This window comes from Thalassophryne amazonica, chromosome 19 (assembly GCF_902500255.1).
Source record: "Thalassophryne amazonica chromosome 19, fThaAma1.1, whole genome shotgun sequence".
NCBI classification, from domain to species: Eukaryota; Metazoa; Chordata; class Actinopteri; order Batrachoidiformes; family Batrachoididae; genus Thalassophryne; species Thalassophryne amazonica.
In genome coordinates this window covers 18,824,430-18,844,332 of record NC_047121.1, presented here as the reverse complement: position 1 = coordinate 18,844,332, position 19,903 = coordinate 18,824,430, and the positions used below count along the sequence as shown (strand labels likewise).

The window sequence follows — 19,903 nt, the reverse complement described above, 5'->3', positions numbered from 1 at the left end:
ATTGAGCCATAGCATCTCAACTCACAGTAAAACCAGTCCTGCTACAGTACCTATAATTAAGTGTCCATCACTGCAACAAGATGCATTGACTTTTTCCTGTATAACTGGGAAACTGGGTATGCTTATCATTATAGAAATAGACCATACTATTGTGGCATGTGGTCTGGATTGCTGCTTCACCATAGGGGACTGACGTTTACTGCAACTTGGGAAACATCTTCCTGCCTTATCTTCACAACACAACTCCAATCGCACACCACAGCTGTTCAAGTCGACAAATGTGTTCTTAGATGCCCAAAGCTGAAGACCAGAGTGGTGACTACAGACACAGAGATGGCTGTATCTGAGCACACTTTTAAAAGACAGATTTAACAGGAAAAATAAATAAATAAAAACATGAAAAGAAAAGAAAAAAAAAGCTGAAAATCAGTGCTGATAATCAGTTAACCCCTACCAAAGAATACATGTCACAATTACTTGTTGAAATCAGTTTGTATATTTAGGTAATTCCTAAATCAATGTGCTATTGATTTCTCCTTGACTTAAAAACAAAGTTTTAGTCACAACAAGGTGCTGCAGAATGAGTCAGCTGACATTTCTTTGCTCTCCTCTTCACAATCAGCTCTGCCTGCTGTTCCGCTGCACTGTCGACACGTTTGTAGTCACATCTGGGAGTACATGATGATAACACGCTTCACTGCACTGACGACACCATGACCCTACCTTGGGTTGTGGATGGCAAACACCCAGTTAGATAACTGGTCCATCACAACTTGTCTGAAATAGCATTAATCTGCCACAAAAGTGAAGCATGGCTATCCCCTTGGTCTCCAGCCACTGGGGCCTGCAACACTTTGGTACCTGCTACATCACACAGGGGAAAAACATGCCACATGGCCAAAATGTCAATAAAGACATTCCCTCACAATACAAGCCATACTCATCTTAGTCTGCCTAGGTAACTGCTCATTTGACATAAAGTCATTTCAGCAATCCTCCAAAGGGACAGAGTACAAAGATTACGCTACGTGCACTCTGATTGGGTGATTACCGGTCAAATATTTTCCCATATCCGCACTGGTTACCATGACAATCGGTACGCAACGTGTATTTCTGTTACAAACCAGGGAGCTAAAAACATGATTAGAAAAACCAAGTCGGACATGAACGTACTCCATAAATATCTAAACAACACTGGACAAAAACACACAGACTGAAAGCTTACCAGCTAACGACAGAGCCATCTGTTAGCAAGTTCTTCATGGAGGTGAAGAAAGCGAACAAGCTCAACACTGTCAGTAGTATATTCAGGTGATACTGTAAGTCTGCGTGTTTGTATGTATAACAGCCATATAATAAACAAATTATTAACCTTGCTTGCTCGGTCTGTACGGATCAAGCGACAGCGGGGTCTGTACTTACACCCAAGTCCGATATTTCCCCCGTACAGTCCTCTCACTCGGTTAATAATCCTTTATTATATGATATGAAACTATAATCATGCACACAATTATTGTAATTATGCTTCCTTTGATTTTTAACTATTCCATTTCAATGTCATCCAAATTACAGAGCATTCATGCTTCAAGACAAAATGCCAAGTAACTGCAAGCTTCTTTGTTCTTCTTAGCAATTGTTTTATGATATAATCAATACATGGGGGGAATCTCAAAACACTCACCTCCGCTGGCATACTCCATTATTAGGTAGAGCGTTCTCCCTGTCTCAATCACTTCAAAGAGCTTCACTATAAAATTGAAAAGTACAAATTCAGTTACATTTTAAGATGGAGAATAATGAATTCATAGACATGACAAAATGTTCAAACAGAGTGGAATAGAAACAGAATAAAACCTTGTTATTATACATACATAGAAATTTGCCCACTGCATTTAACCCACCCTAATTACAGTTAAACACAGTCCAACCACTAGGGGCAGTGGGCAGCCACAGTGTGGTGCCCGGGGACCAACTACAGATGTAGAGACGCTGCCTTCATCAGGGGCAAAGAAAGGAGCAGACCCTAATTTTTTTTTTTTTTTTATATTGGGAGGAAACTGGAGTTTTGTTTGCATTTTTGCATCCTAATCGTATTTATACCACCTAGGCTCAATATTTACTGCTCAGTCCTAATGCTGTCTTAGTGCAGTACATTCTGCAAGCATGGAGAAGTGTGTGATGAGTCGCAGAGAGGAGCACCGCTAAATATAGACCAGGTGGGATGGAAGACAAAGACAGAGATGGAGGGGGCACAGTAAGAGCTGCTAAAACCTTACCACCATCCTGGTAATTATAATCACATTTCTACTGAAGAGTTCATGAATCTCAAGGGAAGGCTATTAAGAGTATTTAGCGTAGAGTTCCAACTCCATGGTTGCTTGTTTGCTGTGCATGCACTGCACATGCGCATACAAGTGCACTGCTTGCATGTGATTTTTGTGTGTGTGTATTGCTGACCACAATTTGTTATTTATCACAACCGTATCAGTTTAGTCTAAAAACAATTTAGACTGAACACGGGAGATCAGTCAAGTTTATAGGTCAGTGCTTCACAGGTCATAAAAACTTCCTGGGGCATTTTATCAATTATATTTCACAGGCATTTGTTCAACTTCAATGGCATTTTGGGAATTCAATTTATTCATTTTATATAGCGCCAATTCACAACAGTGTCACCTCAAGGCGCATCACACAATTCAAAAAACAAATTAAAATGAATTAAAAGATTTAAAAGGACAATTAAAAGAATAAACAAGCACAATAAGAGTAAAAAAAATAAAACAAAAAGCATAGTAACACAATATGCTAGCCATAAGAAAGAGAAAACATTTCTAGGGAATGAGGGAACATTTCTAAATAGGCCATTTCTACAAATCAAAACAGTTGACCTGTATTTTGTTTGGATGTCATATTTAATAAAACGAGGTGAAGATACCATTCAACTCGGCTTCACCATGTTGAATGGTACATTCCAGCTTTCACCTCATGAAATATTCATACCACTGAACTCATACACATTCATTATTTGTATATTATCTGCTACACCCTGGTGATGCTGAGTGCTTCCCTTGGCCTTTCATTTTCCAGTTGCATGGGTCCCGGGGATTGAGGTAGCTGCACACCAAGTCATGTTCAGCAAAGTGCAATACGTGTGTGTTGTACGGGTGTCACAGCACGCAGAAGTCAGTTTGGTTCACACCACAGTTTAAACATCATGGTTCAGTACAAGTTCAGTTTTTAAAAAATTCGTCAAGTAGCTGTAATCTGAGCAGCAGAAAGCTGCCGTCAGCCACCTTAGCACTGTGAGACAAAGTGTAAATGTAAACCTTTTCATTAAAATGTTTATGAATTGGATTACATCTCACTATTCATGTTGGAATGAATTTACTGTGCAGCACGTTGTGTTTGGTTTTATGTCATGCGACATGTTTAGACCGCCTTCAATGATATAGTTAAATAAAACTATAACTCAATGCTAAAATACCCTCGCCCATATGAGCATTGTGTTCTTTATAATTTGCAATTGTTTAATTATTAGGATCCTATTCTCTTGTGTGCAATTTGTACATGTTCAAATCAAATCATCATTTGTTCGTGTTGAGTAAATCAAGGAATATTTGTAGATCACCCTCTATGCATTTGCACGTATTAATATTAATGAGACAAACTGAACTCCATAGAAAGTTAGTTCTGAGTTAGCCAAAGTTAAAGTGCAAGCTAATGTCCACAAAATGTCTTGTAAATAAGCCGAGGTGTTATTAGGTTCCAAAAACAGTGTTTACAGTTTTACAAGTGTTTATTTCTCACTAACATTTACATAGGCGAAACATGTATATACACACAAAAAAATTAAGCGGTTTTGAAGGCCAGCGACTGAAGTGACAGTGCAGCTCCACATTAATTGGCTGTCACCGGCATCACTCAAACACGAAACGGATTATAAAAGAAAGCAACTTTTTAAACCTCTTAAAATACATCAAGGTTAGCCATCTTTGAACTTGTCCAAGGTCAGTGTCCCAAGAACGTTCCCTGTGAATTTCAACACTCTAGCAGTAATAGGACTGGACTTATGCTGAGCACGGATAAACTGACGGAGGGATGAAAAGCCTACGCAATACCCGATATTTTGGCCTCGGGTAATAAGCCAGAGTGCATCTTAAAAATACTTGATGAGGGTTAGTCCCAGTCCACACTTTAGAGAGAGGCAACACTAAGTGTTCTGCTGGCCACACGAATGGAAGGGACAGCATTCTTGTTTAGACCCAAGCACGGACAAACACTCCCACTTCTCCCTCAAAAATCTTTTCCCTGGGAAAACTGTGCACCCAATAGCCATCACTACTGGTATTGCTGCACTCTCCCACAACACAGCTGTTCACCATGTCAGTGTATTACATGCGAAACCCCACCAAATACAGCTAATTCCAACTGTAAAAACAAAATAAAACCAAAAAAGTGTTCTTCCCATCACTTCCAATATACCTGCCGAAATAGCTCTGGAGGGAGGTCCACAAGGTGATGTCACAAAAATCAATGTTCCTCGCAGGCTAACAAATTAGAATTTTAAAAACAGCAGATGAAATCAAGCTAAATTTCAAGGTTAAGGCTTAATATATTAGGGCATATGGCACCAAAAACAACACACAACAATATTTTATAATTACTTATTTTGAATAGTCAGCTCATTTGACATTTCATTTACCAGTGATATGCACTTTAAGTTTGTTTTATTTTTTGTGCAAATGATGGCATCTCATAAAACTTAACTATGTAAGGATTTTAAATCGTTGTCACTATTCGGCGGCCATCCCATCTGTGAAATTTTACACTAATTCATATAAAACATAAGCTTTTATCATACGTTGGTGGAGTTGTCTGCCTAAACTGGAATGATTGGACTGACCTCATACGGGGACAGCGATCCAACACAAATGCAAATCTGTGCTTTTTTATTTTGAAGTTCATACTTCGGAAGCAAAAGGTAAATTAACCATTTTCATTTTTGAGTCCAAAGTTTCTGGGTGGAATAACATGGCTGCTTGCTTCAAATAACTTGTTGGCTGTTGCCTGCCTCACACATGGAGAGCAGGCTGAGGGGGCTGACCACACCTCCTCCTGCACAGACAACAACCTAGACTGATATTCTACGGACATGATCTTGCTAAAATACTGGTGACATATGGAAACAAATGCACACGTGAGTGTATTCTGCATACAGTTGTGTGTGCCAAACTGTCGCCCGTGTACGGTACGTTTCAATATAAATACATGTATTGTGACTAGGGCTGAAACAATTAGTCGAGTAACTCAAATAGTTCGATTACAAAAAATGTTCGAGGCAAATTCTGTGCCTAGAAGCTCCGTTTAATGTTGTAGTACATATGCCAGGCCTGTGTGTGGTGCTGTAACGTTCACAGAAAAAACAAAAAAACGACTGGAGCACTTTTTATCCGATTACTCAATTAATCGCCAAGCCGTGTAAGAGCTAAACAATGTAGTACCAAAACCTACAGCTTTCCAACGCGACACACAGAATGAAATAAAGCCTTTTAAGAGAAAGATGGTCCACGCTGATCTTCTGAAATAGACTTGCTGCGCATTTAAAGTGAAGCAGTGTGCTTGTCTGTTTAAAAAAAAAACAAAAAAAACACAGTTTGGTCCACTGGCTGCTCTGCCCCCTACGTGGGGGAGTGAGTACTGATCCGGCGGCTGGGTACCCACAGTCAATGTTTGCTATTCGCCCGGCTGCTGTGCCTCTGCCCGGTGTGAGGGGTCCTCTCTCCTCACACCGGGCGAGTCACAGCTCCATCCCTGGTCACACTGACAGTCTCTGAAAGAAGATCCTCTCAGCAGAACGGCTCTTTCTTCTGTTTTTTGCTCAGACTCAGACTGGGTGTTTTGCTTTTTAATTGTTGCTTTTTTGGGCAACACACAACATTTCACAAACACTGTAACTTAAATAAAATAACTGGAAAAACACTGACTGCCAGGCTTGAATGTTCAACCTCCAGCTGAAATGCATCTGCCGAATCGCAGAGAAAAAGGGATTAAAAAAAATAAATTCACGCAGGGACCCAGTCCACTACTGAAGCGTATTGCATTCACTGGATAAAAAAAAAATTTGCCCGCTGATCTCATAATTACGAGAAAAGATCGCGTAATTACGACATCAGGACCTCGTAATTATGAGAGCAGGCTATTTTTATTTATTTAAAAATTCAAATAGATTCGGCCCAGGGTGAAGAGCAGATTTATCAGTGTGGCTTTTGTGGAAAAGCTGCACACCAAGGCCCATTTTTTCACAGGGTATCCGCATGTTCACGTGCAGCCTGACTGAGGATTACGCCAACCACCTGCGCTTATGGCCCAGTGTCAGGGGAGTGCCGAGCTGAGCTCCTGACTCTGGGAAAGATCCAAAACTAAAGGCGTGAAAATAATAAATAATTACCGAGGAAAACAGAAAGGGATACACTAAATTTGACAATCTGCATGATGGCACAGCGACATTGTGCCATTGCTTAGGGAGAGCCCTGGACTGTTGATGATGTTTAAAAACGCAGAAGTACTTTTTATCCAGTTACTCGATTAATCGCCAGAATAATCAATAGAATACTCGATTACTAAAATAATCGATAGCTGTGGCCCTAAATGTGACATAGTGAGGATGAAGTTCCCCCACAATGTAAGTCATGCATCTCATTTGTGTCAAACCAAATAACTGCACATTTGACAGCAAATCAACATCCTAGTATTCTCTGGAAAGATTTGGTATCTGACATCCAGTTTTTGTGTTACGCCACAGGTTTGGATCCAAGTCTCTCAACCATATACAACCCCTGGCAAAAATTATGGAATCACCGGCCTCTGAAGATGTTCATTCAGTTGTTTAATTTAATTTTAATTTTTAATTTTGACATGACACAAAACTAAAATCATTTCAAATGGCAACTTTCTGGCTTTAAGAAACACTAAGAAATCAGGGGAAAAAAAAAAAATTGTGGCAGTCAGTAACGGTTACTTTTTTAGACCAAGCAGAGGGAAAAAAAATATCGAATCACTCAATTCTGAGGAAAAAATTATGGAATCATGAAAAACAAAAGAACGCTCCAACACATCACTAGTATTTTGTTGCACCACCTCTGGCTTTTATAACAGCTTGCAGTCTCTGAGGCATGGACTTAATGAGTGACAAACAGTTCTCTTCATCAATCTGGCTCCAACTTTCTCTGATTGCTGTTGCCAGATCAGCTTTGCAGGTTGGAGCCTTGTCATGGACCATTTTCTTCAACTTCTACCAAAGATTTTCAATTGGATTAAGATCCGGACTATTTGCAGGCCATGACATTGACCCTGTGTGTCTTTTTGCAAGGAATGTTTTCACAGTTTTTGCTCTATGGCAAGATGCATTATCATCTTGAAAAATGATATCATCCCCAAACATCCTTTCAACTGATGGGATAAGAAAAGTGTACAAAATATCAATGTAAACGTGTGCATTTATTGATGATGTAATGACAGCCATCTCCCCAGTGCCTTTACCTGACATGCAGCCCCATATCATTAATGACTGTGGAAATTTACATGTTCTCTTCAGGCAGTCATCTTTATAAATCTCACTGGAACGGCATCAAACAAAAGTTCCAGCATCATCATCTTGCCCAATGCAGATTCGAGATTCATCACTGAATATGACTTTCATCCAGTCATCTACAGTCCACCAAACAACTAAAACAACTGAATGAACATCCTCCGAGGCCGGTGATTCCATAGTTTTTGCCAGGGGTTGTAGTAAGACTGGAAGCACCAGAAGCTGAAAGTTTGGAACTTTATCATCTTGCAGAGGCATCAGTATTACCTATACACCTCTGCTGAACAACCTCACAGCTTCATAAACTCTTCACAGATACCCCCTCAACCTCACAGGCCAAACTCCCACACACATAATCTGTTTTAGCAAGACAAAAATCCAATAATACTGAAAGTATTGAACGTCAGTGGGTTCAATATCCAATGGCTGGCAGCTGTCAGAGTGTCACTCCCACACACAAAACTAACATGTCCTTAATCAGCATCAATTCTTAGCCATCTTTTGAATTAATACCATTTGTCTCTGACATGCATGCACATATATTTGCAGTGACTTACCTATATTGGGATGATTCAAAATCTTCATTATTCTAACTTCTCTGAAGAGCTGAAAATGAAGAAAAAAAAAGTTTAAAATTCATTAGTCTACATCTCACAGCAGTTCCTCTGTACACTGTTTTGTTATAAGAAATATTTTCACCATAAAGCCATTGTCAGCTTTATTTTTATCAACTTCCAATTCTTACATCATAACAGGTGCTCATGGGTTTAAACATTTTGACTCTATGCTTTGGAACATCAACATATTTGTCAGGAGAAATATATTCATTATGTTATCTCCATTTAACTTTAATCGTGTGCTATGGTATGTGAAACAGTTCCCATAGGATTTCTGTGCTAAAACTGATTTTCTTACGGGTTTGGATAGACTTGGGACCAGACTGTCAGAAAAGGATAGGGTTCAAATTTTCAGACTACTGCCCCCTTCTTCAAGGAGCGAAAATGTTAAATCAAGTCAAATTGTGTTTTAATGTACACTAACGTGTTTGTTTGCTTATAAGGATTGGAAAAAGTATATATCTACCTACGTTCCAACCTTTAGTTAAATTGGTTCAAGGTCATCCTGGGGTAAAATTTACTCAATGCTCAGATTTTGTAGAAACTGGTGACAAGTTGTTTGTGTTGTCTCATAGTACTATTTTCCAGTGTGTGGCATTTGGTTGGATAATTAAATGGCAGGGCTGCCAACTCTCACGCATCTGGCCTGACAATCTCTTATTTTTATTAGTAAACGAGGACTGTTTGTTTTTTAATTATGGTTACCAAAAATTTTCAGGGCGCACACTATGTGCATGCAATCTCACTCCGGCCAAGGTCCCAAAGTTAGCAAACCTGAAATGGCAAAAATGTATCAAGGGTCTACATGATCTATGGGGGGTCACCAAGACTTTCCCTAGATGTTGTAAATGGTGGCCATGGCCATGACCAAATCAGTTAGGTATTTTCTGATTCAGCATGACAAGAGGAATCATTTGACAATACTTTCAATAACATCTGAGTATTTACCCCAGATTGACCATGAACCTTTAAACCTATCTAGAAAAACTGTATCTTATTTTAATCTTCTCAACAAGACAGCTATATCTGTGTATATTTTGAAGTAATTTAACTTGAATTTCAATTTGCCCCTGTGCCAACATTTGGCCCCTTGCAGAAGAGAAGCAGGGGTCAGAAACTTTGAACCCTGTCATTTTCTGACAGCCTAGACCCTACTGAAACCTGAACAGCAATAAAGTCAATTTTAGCTTGAAAATCCTACAGGAGTACACAACATGCAGCACTATAATGTGAGCAAAGCATCAAGATAGGAAACCCTGCAAGTCCATCAGTAATGGGTCAGTTTAATGCTCAAACATGTGTATTAGTCGTCGCTACTTCTGCATTAAAAAAGGTAATCCAAAATAAAACATGCACAGTTACATCTTGAAATTCTGAGTCCCAGTCACCTAATCTTCATCCAGAGTGACCAGAACAAGAGAGTGACAACAGCAAGAAACCTTTTAAAGCCTTTCGCTGTGTGGAGCATAAAGCTAAAAGAGGACTACATTATTAATATAGGACCTACGCTGCCAGCTCAGTGGGTCCAAAATAGCCAAGTCTATTTTTGCAAATGCTGAGCGATGCAGCACGGCGACTGCCAATTCAACTGAAGGCAGCGTGACGTCAACTTGTTGCTTGCTTGAACAAAACAATCCATGATGGTGGAATTCACTCAGAAATGGCTGTACAAGTTGAATATGTTTTGCATTTTTTAAAAATAGCTATTTTGTAAGAGCAAGCAAGAAATACACACTTCTCAATCTATGAATGCTGTTTTTATAACCAGATAATACCTCTGAAGTGATTCACAGGACACTTTACTGAGATGTTAGCATGCTAACCAGCGATACAGAAAGATCACTGTGAAAGACATCTGACTAAAACAAATCAAGCCAACTTTGATTCCCTTAAGCAGTCAAGCATGTAGGTAAAACTGTGTCGGGTTTATCCTATTCTTTATAATCCAACATTAAGTTGTGGACATTAAGGCCAAATAACCATGAGGTGTCCACACCCATCAAGCAACAAACACCACCCTTTTGTTGCACACATGTGCAACTAATCTGACTGTATAGCAAGCGAGTGACCGGGTGACAGAGAGCTGTAGCTTTCCATTAAAATACAAGTTTGGTTGAGTAATATAAGCAAGGCAAAAATTCACCCACAGATTCAAAATCCAATGCCTCAAATCCCTATGACTCACTAGGATGCCCTTTGAGAGTCTTCTGTCCTAAAACCTCAACTGCTTAGTTTCTGCTTCTGGCCAAACAGATGGTGACTAACAGTGGCTGATGTTTTCACATCCAGTATGGTGCTGTATACCATGCTGCTACACAATATGGTAAACCCATAGCATGATACAGCATGTTTACACTAAACTAAATCAATGTCGGTTCGATTACTTAAAGCAGCACTTTGTAAGATTTGCTCGTTGGCTCCCCCTACAGGTGTAAAGTGCAGTCCTCTTTTAGAACAGTTGTAAATACAGGTCATGGCATGAGCCTTCCTCACTGCCCATTCAAATCAGCAGCCTCCCGAGCGTTACGTCTGCATTTGTTGACAAGCAAACAGAAAATGAATAAGCAATCTTAAGGCCCTGTCACACCTTGACAATTCAGCCTGCGTATGCTGACTGTATTAAAAATGCTGCCACACGCTGGCGTATGTCTAATAAATTAATGCAGCTGTCACACCTTGACGATTAACCAGCATATGCCGACAACCCCATTTCCACCCAGTGGTTCAGGCTGGCACTGCACAGTGTAGTGCCAGTCAGAAAGAGTAATTTAACATTTTATTTTTATCTTGGTGGGCCATTTTCATTGTGTACAGAATGCTGATGAGTCAACTGTCTGTGGTACACGCTGCCGTGAATGAATGGAGTGCTGTGACTCTCAGGTCATCACAGACCTGAATAATGAAACACTGTGATGATTTAAACTTTTAAAGTGCCAGTCGACCGCGATCAGGTGTGATCTGAATGAAGTGCTGATCTGTCGGTGTGGTGATCGGCGCTTTAAATGTTTAAACAGTGCATTAATCAGGCGTGACCACACCTGATCGATCAGGTCATCTGATGATCACACCACAACGACGACGCTTTAAAGAGTTACAGCGCATTAATCAGGTGTGATCATCCTGATCAACTGATCAGGGCATCTGTTGATCACAGATGATGCTTTAAAAGTTTAAATCATCACAGCGCTTCTGTGTGATCAAAGCGCACAACACCGGCATGAGAAACACACCTAGAGCAGAAAAACCACAGAGGGACTTGCTTTAAAACGCTACATTTCCAGCCACAAATTTAAGTATTTCCGGACATCATTTTCAAAAATCAGGAGCTTTATGTGGATTCATGTCTGAAATTGACAAGTCAGATTTACTCCGTGTGAATGAAACAGTCAATCTGCATGAGGACAGCAGATTTCAGCGAATAAGTGGCCAGTATTAATGGATATATGTAGACTTACGAGTAAATTACAAGAAACGTGTGCCAGCAATCACATAACTTACATACAACTTATGTCCCACATATGCGGGACGTACAAGTCACACGCTGGTATTCATTGAAAATTTTCAGCATGTCCAAAATTCTTTGAGGAGCTCAGCTTATTAGGACGTACAACCCCAATTCCAATGAAGTTGGGACGTTGTGTAAAATCTAAATAAAACAGAATACAATGATTTGCATTAAATTGAATACACCACAAAGACAAGATATTTAATGTTCAAACTGATAAACTTTATTGTTTTGTGCTGATATTTGCTCATTTTGAAATGGATGACTGCAACACATTTCAAAAAAGATGGGACAGTGGTATGTTTACCACTGTGTTACATCACCTTTCCTTCTAACAACACTCAATAAGCATTTGGGAACTGAGGACACTAATTGTTGAAGCTTTGTAGGTGGAATTATTTCTCATTCTTGCTTGATGTACAACTTCAGTTGTTCAACAGTCCGGGGTCTCCGTTGTCGTATTTTGCGCTTCACAATGTGCAGCACATTTTTAATGGGCGACAAGTCTGGACTGCAGGCAGGCCAGTCTAGTACCTGCACTCTTTTACTACGAAGCCACGCTGTTGTAAAACATGCAGAATGTGGCTTGGCATTGTCTTGCTGAAATAAGCAGGGAAGTCCCTGAAAAAGACGTTGCTTGGATGGCGGCATGTGTTGATCCAAAACCTGGATGTACTATTCAGCATTGATGGTCCCATCACAGATGTGTAAGTTGCCCATGCCGTGGGCACTAACACACCCCCATACCATCACAGATGCTGGCTTTTGAACTTTGCGCTGGTAACAATCTGGATGCTGTTTTTCCTCTTTTGTCCGGAGGACACGATGTCCATGATTTCCAAAAACAACTTGAAACGTGGACTCATCAGACCACAGCACACTTTTCCACTTTCCATCTGTCCATTTTAGTTGAGCTCGGGCCTAGAGAAGGCGCCGGCCTTTCTGGATGTTGTTGATGTATGGCTCTCGCTTTGCATGGTAGAGTTTTAACTTGAACTTGTAGATGTAGCGATGAACTGTGTTAACTGACAATGGTTTTCTGAAGTGTTCCTGAGCCCACGCGGTAAGATCCTTTACCCAATGATGTCCGTTTTTAATGCAGTGCTGCCTGAGGGATCGAAGGTCACGGGCATTCAATGTTGGTTTTCGGCCTTGCCGCTTACGTGTAGAAAGTTCTCCAGATTCTCTGAATCTTCTGATTATATTATAGACTGTAGATGATGGAATTGAACGTTGAGAAACATTGTTCTTAAACTGTTGGACTATTTTTTTTTTTTTTCACACAGTTGTTCACAAAGTGGTGAGCCTCGCCCCATCTTTGCTTGTGAATGGGTGAGCCTTTTGGGGATGCTCCTTTTATACCCAATCATGACACTCACCCGTTTCCAATTAGGTGTACTTTGCGCATTCATCAATTTTCCCAGTCTTTTGTTGCCATGTTCCAACTTTTTTGAAATGTGTTACAGGCATCCATTTCAAAATGAGCAAATATTTGCACAAAAACAACAAAGTCTATCAGTTTGAAGAGTAAATATCTTGTCTTTGTGGTGTATTCAATTGAATATAGGTTGAAGAGGATTTTCAAATCATTGTATTGTTTTTATTTACATTTAAACAACGTTCCAACTTCACTGTAATTGGGGTTGTACATCAGCGAACTTCAGTGTGGTTCAACGTGCTCTTAACTTATTAAAAACTTACCCTTAACTTAATGGATTCATGCCAGTGTTTTTTATTACGACTGGCTAAATCAACAAGGTGTGACAGGGCCTTTAGTAGCCATTATCTATATATTAAAAGCCAAGTGGCCTATGTGTACGTGTGTGTGTATGGCTTCGATCATGGAGAAACTGGGGAGAGCTGACATTTGCCATTTGGTATGCTTAGCCTATGTATTTTGGGTCAAGGATGAATGCCACAAAACTGAAAGCTGACAGGACTAATATTTTTTGAGAAATTAGGGATATTAGCTAACAGTTAACAATGGACTTTGATAATTAAATTCTGGACTCGCATGCCATTCCAGCAGGGTGGTAAAGCATCTATATATTAAAAGCAAAGTGGCCTCTGTGTACGTGTACCGTATTTTCCGGACTATAAGTCGCACCGGAGTATAAGTCGCACAAGCCACTTTATCCATTATAAAGAAAAATAAACCATAAATAAGTTGCACTGGACTATAAGTCCCATGGACATACAGGTATGTTAACTTAACATGAAAAGTTCAGATGATAATGTGACGGCTACCGTTTTCAGATGCATATTTCACCAGTCGTAACTTACAATCTGCAGAGTATGATTTTCTTTTTGGTGGCATTTTTTCGGGCCTTCTCCGTTTTCTTGTTAAGTTATCAGTAACGTTGAAATTTTTATTTTTCTATGGTAGTCAGAAGTCGCAGGAACAGTCACACAAGCCTTGAGTGCCATCTCGTGAGCTGCATTTTACCTACAGATATGTTTGTATTTTGCGGACCACATTGCGAGCCGAACCATGCAGCACCTACCTGCGCAGCTCATGACCACCCAGCGTTGTCGAGCCAGCTCCTTCCAAGTGCAGATGCTAATCCTCCGCCGTCGCTCAGTGCTCCCATGCAGCTCTCAGCGTCAACTCTGCTCACACTGATATCCAAGGGTTGAAGCTGTTTTGTTAGCCGTCCCGGAATAAACACCATGTTCGTCTGCTTCAAACGCTATTCACAATCTTCGACGCCAGCTCCTTCCAAGTGCACACACTAATCCTCCGCCGTCGCTCACCCGGTGCTCCCACGCAGCTCTCAGCGTCAACTTAAACACTCTGCTCACACTGATATCCAAGGGTTGAAGCTGTTTTGTTCGCCATGCCGGAATAACAGCAAGCACCGTATTCGTCAGCTTCACACGCTGTGGGTGAGGTGAGGAATACGCGTCCAACGTTCTGTTCTCTGATTGGTTATCGCGACCAGCGTGACTTATAGGACAGCCGCCATACTACAGTGTCCATGATGCATTGCATTTCCTTTTCTGGTGGCCATTTTAAAACATAGATCGACTCTGTCACGTAAAATTGTTTTGTTACAGTAAATTAATTGAGATCCTACCGGTATATTTTTCATTTATAAGTTGCACCGGAGTATAGGTCGCACCCCCGGCCAAAACATGTAAAAAAGTGCGACTTATAGTCCGGAAAATACGGTATATGTGCATGTGTGCGCGCGTGCGTGTGTTAGGGTTAGGTTTTTTGTATTTGATCAATAAAGTTCACCCATGACAAACAGACATTTTTATACTAGGTTGCATTTGAGTGGATTTCTAAAAACTAGAACCCTGGTTGAATAATAAAAACAAAAAAACAAGGAAAAAGCATGTTGACTCAGCAATACAATCTAAGTCTGAAGTCTTAAAGTGTAGAGGACGCTATATGTAAATTTTTCTTTTTGAGTATTTAAGACTAAAATTAAACAGCTTGAAATTTATCCTTTCCTGGTGCGCAGTTACTGAAGACAAATATTCACATTTTGAACTGCGTGCTACTAAAACCACGAACGTCCGGACGAGTGCCGATGATGAAGAAGAAGGAAGAAGTGGAATCAGCACCGTAACCGTTATCTTAATAGTCCCATTAACCCTCTGGGGTCCGAGGGCATTTTTTTGGACAGTTCACTCGCCTGGCATAAATGTTTTATTATTGCTGTTAAAAGCTCACCCTGCATCCCAAAATCCAGTGGTATGTCTCTTTTTTTCAGGACAACCTGTACTTTCAGAATACATATGCTATAGTGGTGTTTTATAAGTGTAATAAAGGTTTACAATCAGAAATAAGGAAAAAATAAAGCGGAAAATAATTTTCACACACATTTATTCAAAACACAGCAAACTATAATAAACAACTATTTTGGGATCTTGTACAAAAGAATGTACAAAATAAAGGTTCTAACAATAAACACAAATGCACATTTTGAACAATGTTTGTTTTGTTTCTTTATGCCACATCTCAAAGCAATTTCTGTCTGCTATTACACAAAGGCTTACAGCACAAAAGTTTTAATTCCATGGAGGTGACTCCCTCTTAGAATGTGTTCCTGCACTGTAAACAACCTATCTTCACAGTCTGAGGCCCTGTTCACACCCCTACCCCCCCACCCCTTCCATATGCGTAAACGGTACTTTATGAGTGAGAGCGAGAGAGGCTTATTCAACAATATTCACTGGCTAAGTAGTGAATCATTCCTTACAGTGACACACTTTGGTCCACCACGTGAGGTTGTATGAGGCCCTCTTACGCTGATCACTCCCTTTCATATGTGCAACACTGCATGGAGGCAGAGGGTTATTCAAACAGCATTCACATGCCAAAGAGTAACACATGGCTGTTCCTAACGATCTTTGGCCTACCATGAGACTGCTCTGCTCTACGAATTTATATTGGGAAAACCATGTGACGGTGAACCAATTCTGATTGGACACTAACGCGCACATCATCACACAGCTTCTATAAGGACAACAAGCATGGAGGACGGCTGAACCGAAGTCTGAGGACTGTACTTTTCAGCAAAAAAAAAAAAAAAAAAAAAGTAAGTTTCTATCTAACGTCATGAAAAAACAGCGTATCATTTAATAAAACTCGCCGACCCCAGAGAGATAATTGATGGATTTTTACAGGCTACTGACAGCCCCGTTTCCACCGAGTGGTTGGCAGGTGGAACACTTATTGGCGAGCACGCACGCATGGTGTCTGCGGCTTCTCCACTCGACACGGAGGCAAAACTGAGTATTTTTACATTTTATTGTTTTGTGGATCATGGGATAATTTTGTAGCCTGCAAACTGACACGTTATGAGCAGATGAGGGACTGGGAGTCTTAACTTGCCTCGAAAAGCGGCCCGCAGAGGAACAAGAGGAGGATTCGTCCACAGCAGAGACTCGATCCATCAATGGATTACAGCCAGCACTGTAACCTGGCACCAAACTTGTGACAAATAGACTTTTCTTCAGCCAGGACATGAAGAATTAAATCATTTTCAGATGTCATTCTGTAAAGGTGGATAAGTTTTCATCAGACCGAAGATGATCTCACTGAAACGGACAGGTAAGACTACATTATTTACTCCTTGTGTGAACGGTTTTAATATTTAATAATAGCATGTTTATTACACTAACATACAGTACACTCATTGTATTCATTAAGGAAATAAGATTTATTTTTAAATGGCTGATATTTTCAGTCCCTCGTGTCATTTTTCGCATTTGAAATGTATATACGTGTTTCCAAGAAAAAACAAAGCATAAATAAAAACAAATCCACACTTCATCACTTTTTTTTCCTGATGTTAAGGATAGCAAAACAAACTTTAAAATAAAAAAAAATAAAAAAATTATGACCACAGACCTGGGGAAAAAAAAATTTAGCATCTCTGCCTGCATGCCAAAATCGCCTGCATTATTTATTTATTTTATAATTACCGTTCTGTGTTCTGAACTTTACCAATATCTTCACTGTTATCAGACTGAAGGTCATCCTCCAAGGTTTCGTCTCCCTCACTGTGGTCTAAATAAGGCTCAAACCCATAAGGCTGGGTCCCCACAGCTGCTTCAGAATAACCTTCAGACTGAACTTAAAAAGCTCCACACTAGAAAAAAAAACTGTCCGAAAACAGCTCGACCTCTGCTGTGTTTACAACTTATTTGGGCTTGAATCAGCTGGTCCCGTTCTCGTGATGATGTAGCAACAATATAACCGCGGTTGAGGGCTGAAATAGAGTGAAGGCTTCAGACAGCTGTTTATCCTTCACCTGCACACTTATCAACTTTTATTGTTTAGGATTTTTTAAAATATCAACATTTCATCATTTTTAGTCATTATTTGTGCACATTTTTTGGAGTCACCTACACTTTAAAGGATCTATTAAAAACCAAGAGTGCCATGCAACCTTGCCCATATTAAAACGGGTTTTGCATAAGAGTACAAACATGGGTTCATGGGTGACCTTAATTAAAGATAGCTCATAAGTTCACTTTCTTTAACTATGCATGAAAGCCCATCTACCTATGATACAGGAAATTGTTTTTGAGACAAAATTAAAAGTTTGTATCCCTAGTGCACACTCAATGTGACATAGTGCACAATATAAACAAATGTGAGAACTAAATTAATTGTGGAAATAGTAGCATTTCCAGTTCTACTCGTGTGTGTGTATATACACACACACACCCCAGAGTGCCCAGGGCAATCCGCGCAAAATTCTACCTGAAGAGGGAGTGGGGTGATGCACAAACATGGCACAATATATTGCATTTGTTGCAACACCCATTTCAATAAAATGTCTGATTTCGTCACAAACAAAAGATAAATCACAAGTAACTCACCCGTTTGTGTCTATTTTTGTTTAGTCATTAAATGTGTTCCTATTCTTCTGATGTATCGCGAATCTGTGGGGAGGTGATGGTCTAGTGGTTAAGGTGTTGGGCTTGAGTCCAGAAGATCATGGGTTCAAATCCCCACCTGACTGGAAAATCACTAAGGGCCCTCGGGCAAGGCCTTTAATCACCTATTGCTCCCGGTGTGTAGTGAGCGGCTTGTATGGCAGCACCCTGACATCGGGGTGAATGTGAGGCATAATTGTAAAGCGCTTTGAGCATCTGATGCAGATGGAAAAGTGCTATATAAATGCAGTCCATTTACCATTTATCTGTCAAAAACTGTGGACAAAGATCAGACAAAGATCTCTGTGTGTTTATTTTGTCCTGTACTTGTTCGTAGCTTGCCAGGAGCCGTCCGCAATTCAAGGGTGGCGATTATTAACAAAATGCTGCTTGTTGCCTGCATTGTAGTATGGTGTTAAGTTTCACACATATCCCTAGGTGTGGAGAACCAAAGGCAACTGCTTTAAATCAGAGCCCTCTGCATCACTGCGAACCCTCTCCGCAGCCTAACGTGCATCTGCTAAACGACAGAGACAGCAAGGGCTGTGATTTGTCACTTTTACGTTTTCACTCCTTCGTCGCCCTTCACATTTTAAACATTTTTACAGTGCACCCACCAATTGCATTTTGATAATGGATCAAATACCTTTGGCAGAAAATATGGCCAACTTTATAAGAGAGTCAGAAAAAGACACTCAAATGACACGCAATTCACTGAGGAAAATTGCATGTACCGTACCATTGATTTGGAGGTTGATGATTATATAAAGAAGAAGAGCTCAAAGAGGGACAACTTGATTCAGGAAAAAAAAAAACAAAAAAAAAAACACACCATTCCTGAGGCAAATTTCATTAAGAGGCCCTAAAACGCGACAGAGAACTTTAAAAGGGTCATACGCACATCAACTTCACTACATGGCCATGGAGTTATGGTGCTGTAGAAGCATAAATCAGGCTTTATGATTTTAAGGTACCATTCCACAGTGGACTTAGAAAAAAGAGTGACTCGACCCAATGTAATCTTTTTAATGCACAAAATGCTCGGCGCTAATTTAAAGGCAGGGATTTATTTATTTATTTTTACTTCAGATGACATTGTGACCCGGACATGAAATGAGGCAGGCCCATATTCAAGGTCAGGCGTTTAATTGAGGAACTACCTAAGCCTAATTGGTGCTGGGGATTCTCTGTAGATTGTTCGGCATCTAATGACTGTAACTTATGGGCATTTCAGCCCGGAAGCGTCAGACGCAGCAGTTAACACGCATCAGTGGCGTCAGATGTGTTGCGTCTGATGCGGCCGGGGGGGGGGGGTTTCTCCATCACACTCTGACTTTTTTCAAAGCCCGAGAAAGCCGAGCGATCACCATCTTGGATTTGTGTGTGTAGAACCACAAAAATAAATAAATAAATAAAATTTTAAAAAACAGCATTAGAATGAGTCTCCCATCAACCTGCTGGGAAAAGCTATTTCAGCTATTTTTTTGGAGTGATGCTGATCTGAGGGAGGACTGATGACTTGGTGGGGTATCAACTGAAGTGTGACAGCATGCAGAGCCGCACGTAGAAGACAGAGTGCAGGCCCAATTCCAGGGCAGAGGAAGACACGGAGCCATGGTGGTGGACAAACTAAATCCAAAATTCCACACTTTTGGATATATACAAACACCCAGTTTGACCAACGGAGCTTAGTTCTACAGTTTAGTCTGAGGTGAGAATAACTTAAAAATAGAATGTGACAGCACTGCTGAAGGTGTAATGCTCAAATAATGTTAGCTTAGCCTTTTAGCACAG

General features: G+C 40.3%; 1 protein-coding gene across 1 annotated transcript in view; it reads right to left on the bottom strand.

Moving 5' to 3' along the window:
- The window catches only part of mark3a (MAP/microtubule affinity-regulating kinase 3a), a 134,300-nt gene that overhangs the window by 70,434 nt on the left and 43,963 nt on the right, over positions 1-19,903 (bottom strand). The window contains 2 exon segments of the mRNA XM_034160012.1: positions 1,682-1,747; positions 8,146-8,194. Of these exon segments, the coding sequence (XP_034015903.1) occupies positions 1,682-1,747; positions 8,146-8,194 (115 nt within the window).